At 39.6% G+C, this 14,493-nt stretch overlaps 1 protein-coding gene across 3 annotated transcripts in view; it reads left to right on the forward strand.

Moving 5' to 3' along the window:
• inpp4b (inositol polyphosphate-4-phosphatase type II B) overlaps positions 1–14,493 on the forward strand; it is a 917,060-nt gene that overhangs the window by 578,739 nt on the left and 323,828 nt on the right. For all 3 annotated transcript variants that reach the window (XM_060851719.1, XM_060851718.1, XM_060851720.1), the window contains one exon: positions 1,459–1,538. In XM_060851719.1, the coding sequence (XP_060707702.1) occupies positions 1,459–1,538 (80 nt within the window). The remainder of the gene's footprint in view (positions 1–1,458; positions 1,539–14,493) is intronic.

The following is a 14,493-nucleotide window of genomic DNA, read 5'->3' on the forward strand; positions in this document are numbered from 1 at the left end:
CTCTATAATTTTCCATCTTTTGTCTTGATCCTTTCTTGAACAATGGGGTTACAAGAGCAGTCTTCCAATCATCCGGGACCTTCCCTGACTCCTGTGACTTTTGAAAGATCTCAACCAACGCCTCTGCTACTTCCTCAGCCACCTCCCTCAGAACTCTAGGATGGAGCCCATTGGGACCAGGAGATTTGTCAATTTTAAGACCTTTTAGCTTTACTAGCACTATCTCTTTTGTAATGGCAACCATACTCAACTCAGCCCCCTGACTCCCTTTAATTGTTGGGATATTACTTATGTCTTCCATTGTGAAGACTGACACAACGTACTTATTAAGTTCTCCAGCTATTTCCTTATCTCCCATCATTAGCCTTCCAGCATCAGTATTTTGGATGTATAGCATTAGTTTTTGCATTGTTATGTTGAGTGTCAATTTAGTTCAAGGCAATGATTTAAACCCTATGCTGTTGCTGTGGAATATTGCTAAATCTCACAAAGTCTGAACTGGTAACATCTGGTTTGTCACTTTTATTGAAGTTGACATTTCAATGCAGACTATGAATATTTTCCACAATGTCACCTGAGGCTCTCTTATCAATATAGGAGGCACACTTCAAATGAAATAAAAACAGCTACCTGAGGCTTACCTACCAATGTAAGCCAGAATATTGATGCTCTGTGTGGACATTTGTTACTTGAGTAATCTGAGGAAGGTAACCCTGATAGCTCAACTAATTTAAACAGTGAGTATCTGCAGTGTGCAAGGAGTTTGTGATTCAAACCTCATTCTCTGCTGAGAAAACTGTTCTAAGCTTGGTCATTGTTATTGGCCTTAAGGAAAATTTCTCAACTGTGGTCCTAATATATAGACTCCTATTGAAAGATAGACCGAGTTGTTGGTATAAAAAGCAAATTAGCAGCAATGGTGTCCTTAATTGAATAACCTACTTGAGTCCTAGGCTTGCATGTGATAGAGGAGCAGCTGGGAAAGCACTGGGGTATACCATCAGCTATGGAGAAAGTACGTCTGCAAGGACTCCAGCACTTGCAGACAGAGATGCTAGTAAAGAAAATGGATGTCTAAGACTGAAAAATATAGTTCTCCAACTTTTTAGATAGATGACTTTTTTTTATATAAACCACCTACCTATTTATACATATCTTTACCTTTGTTACATCAAATAAAATGTTAAAATTCTATTACTCATCTAGTGTTATACCATATGAGTTTTTGTTAACATATAAGGTTTTAAAGAAAAAAGGTAGCCTGCTGTCTAGAAAAATGTAGTGTTATTGGTAACTGTCAGCGATCTCCTGGTGAATTATACAGGATAATACATCTATCCAGCTGTTTCCTCCTTCACTCATGCTATTTTGTAGGTTAAGACAGATGTACGGACATTGTGGAACCTGTCATGCTTATGGATTTTGAAACTAATGAAAGCATTTTTTTCTGCATTGCAGCGAAGCTTCCTGGGCTCTGCTACATTTGCTGTAGGTGATCTGCTGAAATCAGACGAGCAAACGTTAACCATTAATCTGAGGTATGTGTTCAGAGATTTAAAAGTACTAACTCGGGTCCTTGCAATATTGATAACACAAAATATAAACGCATTAGTTAGGTAGATATTTAATTGGCAATTTCTAAGCCCTCATTGGTGATATGGCTTGTATTCAACATACTTAGATGTGTGAAACAAATTGACAAAATGTGAGCAGCCACCATAATTATCTGTGATAGCTCTTATGGCTGCAAGTGAAATGCATTTAGGCAGCCTTATTTTAGCTGTCAGTGAACAATGATCCAGTAGTCCAGAATTACCTTTCAGATTCCACATCAATTAACACATCCTCATGCTGCGAGGCCACATGAATAAGTATTATGGGAATTGGGAAGTGTCACACAAGTGGTTATACAAGCTCTTCTCTGCATTTGCTGTTGAAATGCACTTAAAGAATAATGCAGATGCAGCCTTGCATTTTGGCACGTCTACAGTATGTCTGATCTAGGAACACTAGGTATTGTCACTTGATGATGATGTGCAAGGAATTGTACATTTTCTCACTGAATGGATCCCTTATTTTAATCAGTTTATCTACAGAAAGACTCTTTTAATAAAACTTTATTTCACAGATACTGATGGATAAGTTTTTTCTTCATTTAAGGATATTTCACTCTAAATAAAAAGTACGTTTTTTCACATACATATATATCAGTTATTTGTTACTTACATTGAAAAAAGTTTGCAACACATACAACAAAAAATATAAAATACTGAGAAAATTCAGTGGGGATATTTTAGTTTGATGCATTTTCACTTTGAAAAACCATTGATTTGAAAGATTGACATGCTGAGAATTTCCTGCATTATTTTTGTTTTTCTTTTGTGATCATGATGGAGACCAGTACCTTTAAAATGAAATGCAAATGCCTAGTCATTAACTGAAAGAACTATGCTGCAATAATCCATGGTTGTAATAAAAAGCCTATATTTCAAGTGTAAAAAAAACATAATTACTGGCTTAACTCTGTTGTGGGCTGAAACTTACGTATTTTTAGCTAAGCATGAGTTGCGTCAGAGAAGCCCAATACAAGGCTCAATGAGATTTCCCTGCTTTATCTGGCCAAATGTATCTCAATAATTCTCAACTTGCTCCTATGGCATCCGTCATATCAATTCCAGCTCTATTTTACCACACATTGTTCTCAGGGCACCTCACTACTCACTGGGTATCTGTTAAAGTCCAGCATCCCTTCCACCTATGCCATCTTTAAAAGACTACAGTGCACCCATCCAAGCATTGGCAAATCACTGTTGCCCCTCACCAACAGTGTAATAGCATAGCAACCAAGAAGTCATGCTACCACATTCACATAGCCAGCATGGCTGACTTGGGGAAGATTGTAGAAGGAGGCCATGATAGAGGGAAGAGGAAACATGATGGGTGCAAATGGGTGAGGAATGACTAGATACAAGAAGGGTAGGGGGGGAATGGTACGTTTGCCTTGATGAGATGTGAGGACAGAAGGGGAGATGGAGAGTACTAGGGACTGGGGAATAAGCTGTGAGGGGTAAGGGGAAACAAGTGGAACTTCATTGTTAGTTATGGGAGATACGGGTAAGTGCAAAGTGGTTGGATGGCAATGTGGCTACAAAAAGGGGTGGGAGAGAGGGGTGGGTGTAACAAAGAGAACAAATTAAAATGTGTCAACAAAGGAACTAATGAGAAGCCAGGGAATCTTGAAATCACAGAAATCATTAATTACTTGCAAATGAAAGTGGAATCTCTAATTTTAAGATGCATTTGTTCAGGAGGTAAGAGGTGGTAAAAATTTCATGAATGCTATTGTCATGAACACTCAGTCAATTGTTAAATTTAAATCTGAGATTGAGATCTGAGATGTAGCAAATGAGTAATAGCCACCTGATTGTAAATACGTGATGGAAATCTGTAAACTGAGTCGTAAGTTATGGCTTTTTACAAGCAGAAATGTGTCTATTAAGTAAAAACAACTTTGAATTCAAATGAATTTTCATTGCCATATGAAATTTAGATACTGTAGTATCTAGAATATTAATGCTTTCCTTAAGTATTGTGTCTTTTGATTTAATGGACATTTGATAATTATTGAGGATATTGATGAGTTATTCTAATCCAGTTTGAATTCATATCTCAATATACATATAGAAGATAGTGGATGAGTTAGTACGAGTGGAAGCAGTAGCCTTTAAGAGAAGCCCTAAAATTAAAATTATGCCCTTGTCTTGAGGGTTCTTTCACTTTTTCTGGACGAAGCTCCACAACATTCATCAATTCATTTTGATTTTCTTCAGTTTACCCACTGTTTTCTGAGTTATAAGCTGCCATGGGGTCCTTTCACTGATATCTGACTCAGTAGCATTCTCTGACTCTCCTTCAAACCCTCATAATTTTGGATAAAACTGAAAGAACTGCGGATGCTGTAAACCAGAAGCAAAAACAGAAATTGCTGGAAAAGCTCAGCGGGTATGGCAGCATCTGTGAAGAGAAATCAGAAAATTAATGCCCACTAAGATCTTTCTCACCACATCTGGTATTAACCTAGCAGTGGCATGAACTCCCTATGCTGAGAACATTTAAGTGTATCTTGGCTGCTTGTGACTCCTTGGCTGGGTGAGGAATGGATACCAGGATCGGCCCCTCATTTAAAGGCACTCAGTTCCTGACTGTGAAAGTTAGAATTGGGAAAGAGGTGACCAGTTGAGAACCATCCAACTGCCCTTGCTACTATGGAAGTTACTATGGCAGTCATTTAGTTAACTTAGTGTTGCAATATAAGGCCGAGATAAAGTTACAGGGCTCCAGTAACAGATAAGAGTAGTGCATTGTGATAGGTTAGTTAAATCACTGGGAGATGAGCTAATGCTGAAGATGATAGTGTTGTAATGTGATAGATTAAATGTGATGGAGGGAATCAGTGTGGCAGATGATGATTAGTTTAGAAAGATAAAGCAAGCCAGCATGATTGGCTATGCTAATGTTATCCGATAAGCGCAGGACCAGCAAATTGTATAAACTGGAGCAGAACAAAGAAATTGCGGGCAATCAGGGAAGACGTTTTTCTGGCTGCCACAGCTTTGATTTTGCATGATTAAAGTTTAATTTTGTAAGGGATTTTCTGCGTCTCCTGATAATTTTTTATAGAACTTTAAGTGATTCTTCCACAACACTACTAATGCTGTGCTCTGCACCTCTCCTCAGGCCTCAGGTTATGTATTATATCAATAACAGCCATTATTTTGACTTGAAAAAAATTGAACAAGTTTTCTTTTCACTGATCTCAAAGTGAGAATGAGCCCAGCCAGGCTCGGGAGGTTTATGGAAGCTATTTTGCTCCATGTTTTCTAAAAGAACTATTGGAGAACTTTAGATCATCCTGATGGGGGCGGATGTCTAGAGGGATTGTACATCCATGGTGAGAAGAACATGGGCAAGATCAGAAAACTGGAAATTATGGACCCAACATAAAGCATCAGAATAATCACAAATGCAAGTGGGAAGAAACTGAACAAGAACAGCAGGGTTGAGTCAAGATAGGAAGGAATAAGTTCAGTAGGGCAGTAGTGACTCTGCCAGGGCAGTACTGTTTGTGAATCTTGGGACAGAGATAGGAGGGGCTCTACAGGGTTATTTCATTATGAGGTAGAAAGTTGTGCAGGGGATGTTTGAAGATCAGAATAGATTAGGTCATTGACTGTGTTGGAAATAACAGTTTGATGTTTGGTGGTGGGGTTCATGGTCCAGAGAAACATAGGAGGAAGTGTTTGAGAGTTAGCACTCAGTCTTTGCAAGGTTGACAGGTTTGATAATAAGCTGAAAAATGTGTTGCTGGAAAAACGCAGCAGGTCAGGCAGCATCAAAGGAGCAGGAGAATTGACATTTCGGGCATAAGCCCTTCTTCAGGAATGAAGAGGGTGTGCCAAGAAGACTTGGAACACCCTCCTCATTCCTGAAGAAGGGCTTATGCCCGAAACGTCGATTCTCCTGCTCCTTTGATGCTGCCTGACCTGCTGCACTTTTCCAGCAACACATTTTTCAGCTCTGATCTCCAGCATCTGCAGTCCTCACTTTCTCCAGGTTTGATAACAAGGTCAGCGTTAGACTTGAGAGAACACATTGTAGCAGATTCAAAGAGAGACAGATTAAGTGTGTGAGAGCTGAGAAATTAAGGTGGCTGATGTCACTTCAACGGTTCTTGATGAAGAAATCAAATGAAGATAGGAAAAGGGGAGCATTGGAGACAGATTAAATGGTCTGTGTATCATGGAGACAATTTCTGTTCAAAGAGTGGGCATTGCAATAAAGGTGATGAAAGACGGGTTCAATGTCATATTGTGCCTTAAATTCGTTGAGGGTAAGTGTAAAGGTGTAAGTCCTTTATGAATGGTCTGAGCTCAGCATTGGAGAGGGGAAGATCAGAAGGTATTGTGAACACAGCAGGAGGAGCAATTAAAAGGAGCGTTGGAGTTGGAGGTAGAGAAGTGGGCGACACGATGGCACAATGGTTAGCACTGCTGCCTCACAGCGCTAGAGACCCGGGTTCAATTCCCACCTCAGGCAACTGACTGTGTAGAGTTTGCACATTCTCCCTGTGTCTGCGTGGATTTCCTCCGGGTGCTCTGGTTTCCTCCCACAGTCCAAAAGTGTGCAGGTTAAGTGAATTGGCCATGCTAAATTGCCCGTAGTGTTAGGTGAAGGGGTAAATGTAGGAGAATGGGTCTGGGTGCGTTGAGCTTCGGCGGGTCAGTGTGGACTTGTTGGGCCAAAGGGTCTGTTTCCACACTGTAAGTAATCTAAAAGAGGAGGAAGACAAGAGTACCTGTGAGCTTTTGAAGATTGCATTCCTTAACACTCTAAAGGAAGAGAAATTGGGACTGGGGTGGATTTGAAGTATTGTAAAGCAGTGCTGATGGATAGAAAGGTCAAGAGGGTGCATGTTACGGAGGAGCATTGCATGTCTTGGAAATACCTGTAAACTTGAGTAGATTTGAGATAGGAAAGATGGAACTTCAGTTGGAATCCATGTGAGTTAAGGCAGAGCTCGAGACAGTCACTGAGGAGGGCGATGTGGCTTTGATATGAAAGTGACATAACTCCCCACTGCTGTATCTTGATGACTTTCCTCTCAAAGTGGGCCCATTTCTCCTTTTCACAGCTATCATTTGCATCCATTTTACATCCCTGTCTCTTTTTCACCACCATTAACACTGTCACGGTTTTTTGCTGTGGGCGCCTGCACAGTCTGTTCCACTGGCTCTTCCTTACCACTCTGTCTACAGCAGAAACACAGCATTTCCCAATCTCTCAATTCTGATGAAAATTCAAGTCGGACTTGAAAAATTAACTTTCTTTCTCTCTCCACAAATGTCACCAGACCTAGCGAGTTTCTCTAGCACTTTCTGGGTTCATTTCAGATTTCTAGCCTCACAGTATTTTTGTTTTATAAGAAGACTTAGAGGTCTGGCTGCCGTGATGATGTCTCACAGTTAAGTGCTAAATGCTATCTGGGGGACCTAAACAGTCAGGAAATGAGTGAAAGTAACTGTAGCAGAGGATTGGGAAAGGCAAAACAGAAGCTAGTGATTGGATAGGATAATGGCCAGAATGTGAGGGTCAACAACTGCTGATATTTATTGTGTTGACTGTGCAAAAGAATATTGGTTGGCAAACGTAGTTGTGATATGTTACATGTGATCACAGGGATTGCAATTCATACAAAGTAGAATTTGTAACATTTTGAAGAACTCTCATCTACTTACTTTGTTCACACAATTGATAACTTGAACGTGCTGTGGGCGGCACGGTGCCACAGTGGTTAGCACTGCTGCATCACAGCTCCAGAGACCTGGGTTCAATTCCTACCTCAGGCGACTGACTGTGTGGAGTTTGCACATTCTCCCTGTGTCTGCGTGGGTTTCCTCCAGGTGCTCCGGTTTCCTCCCACCGTCCAAAGATGTGCAGGCTAGGTGAATTGGCCATGCTAAATTGTCCATAGTGTTAGGTGAAGGGGTAAATGTAGGGGTATGGGTGGGTTGTACTTCGGCGGGTCGGTGTGAACTTGTTGGGCTGAAGGGCCTGTTTCCACACTGTAAGTAATCTAATCTAATTTACTAACCAAGTTGGAGAATCAATATTTACGATCAGATTTCTAGAACAATTAGAATTAATAACTTTTATGCCATTTGCTGAAAGTTATGCACAAAAGTTCTATCACAACCTTTGCAAGCTAAACAATCAAAGCAGCACAAACCTGTTATGTTTCTACCAAAATTACTGGAAAAACTCAGCAGGTCTGGCAGCATCTACAGAGAGAAAGCAGAGTTAACATTTTGGGTCCACTCTCCATTCTTCAGTTGCTAGGAAAAGGTTGGTATACAGCTGAAGATGAGGTGGAGAGAGGAGGACAGGAAAATGGAGCACAGAGAGGGAAATAGTTGGGCAGACAAAGGAATGGGTAAAAAGTGAGGTCTGCAGATGCTGGAGATCAGAGCTAAAAATGTGTTGCTGGTTAAAGCACAGCAGGTCAGGCAGCATCCAAGGAACAGGAAATTTGACGTTTCGGGCCTTCATTCCTGATGAAGGGCTCTGGCCCGAAACGTCGAATTTCCTGTTCCTTGGATGCTGCCTGACCTGCTGTGCTTTAACCAGTAACACACTTTCAGACAAAGGATTGTGTAAAGGTTAACTTGCAAGAATGAATAGCTGTTAATGGGAGCCATTAATAGCTGACAATGGGTTGTTTGTGGTGCTACCCCATGTGATGACAGGGCCTGGTATGTGGGGGTTAAGGTAAGGACACAGGAGAAGGTGTTCAACCCCTAAAATAGTTGAAATTTGCATTTAGTCCAAAATGCTGTCGAGTTCACAAGGGGAAAATGAGAAGCTGTTCTTCGAACTTGTGCTGAACTTTGCTGGAGTACTGCAGCAAATCTGAGACAGAGATGTTGGCCATGGAACGCAGTGGTCTTTTAAAATGTCAAACAACCGGAAGCTTAAGATCATTTCTATGGACAGATTGTCGGTGTTCTGCAAAGTGGTCACCCAGTCTGCACTTTCTCTCCCCAAAGCAGAGAAGACCACATTATGAGTAGCAAAGTAGGGGAGGAGTACACCATGGTGTCCTGGAAGTAATAGTCCCTGAAGAATGCTGGCAGTGGAGGGGAATATGTGTTTGGTAAGGGCATTCCTCTGGAGGTGGCAAAAATGGCATCCAGTAATCCTTTGGATGTGGATGCTGGTGGGATTGGAGCTTAGAATGAGGGAGGCCCTATTGCTTCTTTGAGAGGGAAGAGAGGGGTTGAGGGCAGAAGTGCGGGAGATGGGTTGGATATGACTGAGGGTCCTGTCAATTATGGCGGTGGAGAATCCTCGGTTGAGGAACCTGATGAACATTTCAGAGGCCCCCTTGTCGATGTTGGCACCGTCGGAGCAGTTGCAGTGGAGACAGAAGAATTGGGAGAATGGAATAGAATGTTTACAGAAAGCAAGGTGTGAGGATGTATAGTCAAGATGATGGTTTTGTCGTGAATATTGAATGCCCACTATCCCCAGAAATAGAAACAGAGATGTCAAAGAAAGGAATGGAGGATTTGGAGATGGACCAGGTGAAGGTGAAACGGGCTGGAAATTGAAAGCAAATAGATGAACTTTTCTAACTCCAGATGAAAATTGGAATAGACCCTGTTTAGCTTGTTTTTACCTCCTTCCCAAAATTGTCACTGGGGTGAGTTGGGGTTTTAGTTTAATCGTTGTCCAGGAGTTAGAATAGGCTTTCAAAGATTTTTCTAAATTTTTGTGGGTACCTTTTAAGCTTAAATGTGTTAGAAACCTCATAAATTCTCTATCCTTGAGAGACTTTTTTGGAGGATGCTGAACTAGAGGGAATTGCCCATAAGAAGTTTCAATTTTACAGGCAATTCTGTGGAGTCAGCTGCACTGGGGATTCCACATTGTGCTGACACCCAATTCCAGCTTATGCTGCTCCAATGACCATCTGGCCCAATTATTATATTGTATCCCTCTTCACAGATACTACCTGATTATTATCAGCACTTTACATATTTATTTTAAATTTCTAGCAACTACTCTATTTGGTTCAGTAGTAAAGCTCTATTTATGTTTTGGAATTCTCTGAAAAAATGAATTTTACTATAGGCCACTAAAGCAAAATATGTTAAATAAAATCAGTGAAAATCAAGTGCATGCCTCTTAAAATATTTAGATGAATAATTTGCAGTACAGTCTGAAGTTCATTAAAATCTATAGTTAAAGGACGTCCAAATGCCTACAGTTAACTGATCAATTAATCATGATAACTGCACAGTGCATCACTATCCAAAACTAATTGGAAATGGCTAGAACCATTTCCTGTTATTTATTGGTAAACTACATTCCCACTGAAAGTTAACAGCGACTAGAATTTTTATAATGTGAACAAATTCAAAGTGCAAAAACAATTTGTAGTGTTGACAAGTAGCAGATGTATTCCACTAATACAGCAGCAGACCTGAACTATTTTATGTGAATTGAATAGATATCATCTGGGTTTCACCAATTTGAAGAAATATAGAAGAGAATTATGAACATCTTTGTGGGAACAAATGAAATGAATGAACTGAAATTAAATGAGTTTACATTTTAAATGTTTATTTATAATTACATCCACATTTAGTGCAAATCTAATGAATTACATAATTTCGTAGCAGAATATATCATTACAATTTATTTTCACTAAACAAAATCCTCATTACTCACCCACTTGACTGAGGTTAACTACCCCTTCATTTTTATCCTCCTGAATCCAGGGGTTGAGTTGTGTTGGGCCTCTGTATGTAGTACCGTCAACTCAACGCCATTGTTTCAGAAATACATCACACAGACACCAGGCCTGATGTCATCAGACATGAGATATCGAAAACTTGAATTAGTGCCATTCAGTCAAATTCTTTCGTTTTGTAAATGCCAAAAGTAAATGCATCTTATTAATAGTTTAATTGTGCTTTTGATATGGTTCTGAAATTATGCTTCGGAGGAACTTGCATAGAAACCTAGAATGATTCAGTAATTTTCTGTCATCTTTCCACTGGAGTGTTGCTATCCAAGCAGTGCAGTCATTTAGTAAATTGGTCCTTTACTCTTGGGATTTGAGTTTGAATTCATCCTAGATATTCGACAGAAATGTTTGCTCTGACCTCAAACTTTTCTTTTTCCCCCAGGAGTACACTAAAGTAGCTTCAGTTCAGATCTCCATGGCCCATCATCAAACATGGACTTTTTAAACTCCCCATTGGAGCTAGGTTTGGAGGCAGGCAAGAGCTAAAAGTGGTCAGCCTAGTGTTCCATTTCACCTCTCCATAGGGCACTTTTGCGGAGATAGAGATCAATAGGGTGGTGAGTAACTGACATAGCTTGTTAAAGGTCACACAAGGTCAATTAAAGAAGACTGATTGAATTTTCAGATAGCCTTTCGGTTCCTGGAGGTAGCAGGGATCAAATTGTATGCAAGGCCAAAATCTTGCTCCTAGTGACAGACTGGAGCCAGTGCTCTATACAAACCTTGAGGCTTTTTCCTGCTTGCTTGAGTGTTGCAGCAGTTGTAAGTTGTCCTTTGGAGCTCTTCACACCTCATAATGATGGCCTGGCAGTAAAGTACTTTTTTGATTAAAATTTTAAATTGTTGGAGAAGAGTGCGCTTAAATATTGAACTATCCTCTCTCTATTCACCCATCACAGTCTCTTGTCCTTTCAAATTGGAAGGCCTCTGATTGATCTCAGTTCTGACTACCTGACAACCAAATTAGTTGGATGGCGAGCCTATCACTGATCATTATTTGGCTGTTCCGAGAAGAATTACACTGATGCTTCACAGAATTACAGGATTGTTACAATACAGAAGGAGGCCATAATGTCTGCAGTGGCGCCTCAACAAACATTATGACTTAATGCTATTCTCCTGCCTTTTCCTATACCCTTCCACATGGTTCTCTTCAATAATCATCAATGTTTTCCTCGATGCCTCAATTATCTGTGCCTCTACCAGATTTCTAAGCAGTGCGCTCTAGATCTGACCTGGATTTTGTGCGAGTGTTTTTTCTTCTCAAATTTGCAAACCTGTTCAAATCTGTGCCAATGATTTTTGTTTCTTTTTGAGCAAGAACAGTTCCTTCCTATCTATCAGGTCTCTCATGATTTTAAAAGCTTTTATCACACTAACTCTTAGTCTTTTTCTTTCCTAAGAGAATAGTCCCAACCTTTCCAATCTATTTTTATAACTAATATTTCTCATCCTTGGGACCAATTTTGTAACCACTTCTGCACATTCTGCAGTCCATTCACACCCAATCTAGGATGTGGTAGAATTGTACACAATATTTCAGCAGAAATATACCAAATGTCTCATATAAGTTCAGCATAACCTCCTTGCTCTATGCCTATTAATAAATCCCAGACTACTGTATGCTTTATTAAGTGCCCTAACATCCTGCTGTGCCAATTTCACTGATCTACATGCATATACATCCAGCTCTGTCTAGTCTTGAACCTCCTTAATCATTGTATGCCTGTTTAATCCTACCTATCAAAATATACTCTCACACTTTTCCACATTGAACTTCATCTGTCATCTATCTGTTCCCTCGTCTGCTTTCTTGTTTACGTCTTTTCGGAGTTTTACATGTCTGCCCCTCAATTTACGATGCTTCTAAGTTTCACGTCATCTCCCAGCTTTGAAATTGTTCCCTGCAAATCAAGGTCTACATCACTAATATTTATCAGGAAAAGCAAAGTCCCTAATACTGACCACATGGAATTCCTCGACAAATCTTTGTCCAATTTGAAAAATATCCATTTACCACTACTCCATTTTCTATTATACGGCCAATTTTGTAATTATGTCACCCACTGTCTCTTTTATTCCAGAAGCTATTTTTTTTCTCTCAGATCTGTTTTGTGGCACTGTGTTGAATGTTTCCCACACAGTGCCAGTCTCTTACTCTCAGTTTACATTGATAGACCCCAGGGAAAGTCCTGCCCATGCTGTTTCAGCATTTCATTTAGGGAGAAACATTTATATTCCCACAGTTTGGATGGTCTGCTTAGATTGGATCTGGGGTGAATTATTGTAAAGAAAAAGAGTAGTTAGGTGCTATGATTAATCCGAGTGTGTTTGATGCTGGGGCTGGAATTCAAGTGATGAGAAGCATCCCATCTCCTGAAGCACAAGCATTCAGCCCAGCAATTTTCAACTGATAAAACAAACCTTAGATTTTCATTGAAATATACATTCAAATTGGAATGCTCATGTTGCAGATATGTTCCTTGCCTTGAAATGCAAACCTTCAAAATTGAGAATTTAGATTGTGTTCTAAAAAGCTTCATCGATTGAGTACAAGTTTCTTAACTGTATGTGGTTTACTGAATATAGTAGTCTTAACACATCTACATGCTGTGTAGATGTGTTAAGACTACTATACATCTATATCTATGTCCTGTGCTGTAAATAGATGATCACAAATATAACTGTGGTGTTTTTCATTTTACTTCTGAATGCTGTTCAATTGAAGTGGATAGCAGTAATTATTTGTGGTGAATGTTCTCCTCTGCAAAGATGTTAGTGACAATATTTTGGTTGAAACAGAGGTAAGCAAAAGTGATCATTTTACTTGTATGACTTGAATCATTTGATAACTTCTGTTTGAATTCATTTCCTTAACTTGTTTCCTTAAGTTTATTTATAAACTTAATTCATCAAAACTCTGAAAAATAGTGGGATTTCCGTTAAATAGTGCTTGCAAAAGATTTCTGTCAGTTAATTGAACTGTAGGCAAGGCCACCTGTGACTGGTTAAAAGAAATGGCGGAGAGATTTGATTTAATTTAACCAGAAAGCTATGATTTGCCAGAGACCATCATCTAAAACTATAATCTTATCACATGAAAATTGTGAAATTGATTGAAAGTACATTTCACAATTTAGTAATTTCAATAACATTTTACATTGACAATATTTGGTCTATAATTTCAGTACAAAAACTGGTGTTTCATTGATCTTATCAATGACAAAATGTTCATATGCTAAGTCCTCACAGTTGCATATTTAGTCTATATATTTTCATTTTTTCAGACTATTCCTTTGGGTTGAGTTCTCACTCTCCTTGATCAAGAGCACTCCAATATTTGGGAAATTTGTGGCAAGCATTTGAGTCAAGACCTTTTTAGCTCATTTAGCTTATTAAACAGAGCACCATTATAATTGCATTCCTGTTTATTAATGTGCAATGTTGCCTTGTGCGAATGTTTTTCCATTTTAGAAAGCTATAGAGTGAATACTTCCCAGTGAACATTTTCTGAACCATACTAGTCCTTCATAAAACATTGAATTTTTAGGGAGGACCACATTAGGGAGGAGCAAAGCAGCTGACAGCCATTGAAAGTTGAAGCTCTGGTTTGCCATACAATTTCCTACTATCACAGGTTCCTTTTATCAAAAGTGGCTGTGGAAGAGAGTGCCTGCAGAGCTACCAAATTTGATGACTGGGTAAGAGGTATTGACTGATGGTGCTCTTCTGGAATTTTCCCTTAAGACCAAAAGGTATAGGAACCGAATTCTGTCCATTCAGCCCCTCAAACCTGCTCCACCATTTGATTACACCTGATATCTTTCTCAACCCCACTCTCCTTAGAACACTTGATCCCATTACCAATCAAGAATTAACTATCTCTGTTCTAAATACAGTCAATGACTTGGCCTCCACAACCTTCTGCGACAATAACTTTCATAGATTAATCACCCTCTGGCTGAAGAAGTTCCTTCTCATCTCAGTTCTGAATGCTTGTCCATTCATTCTGAGGCTGAGCCCATGAGTCCTAGTCTCTCCTGCTGGTGGAAACATTATTTTCACATCTACTGAATGTCCTCTAACTACCTGAAAGTTAGAGTGGGCCTAAACTTCCAGCTGGC

Source organism: Hemiscyllium ocellatum, chromosome 36, assembly GCF_020745735.1.
Source record: "Hemiscyllium ocellatum isolate sHemOce1 chromosome 36, sHemOce1.pat.X.cur, whole genome shotgun sequence".
Classification (NCBI taxonomy): Eukaryota; Metazoa; Chordata; class Chondrichthyes; order Orectolobiformes; family Hemiscylliidae; genus Hemiscyllium; species Hemiscyllium ocellatum.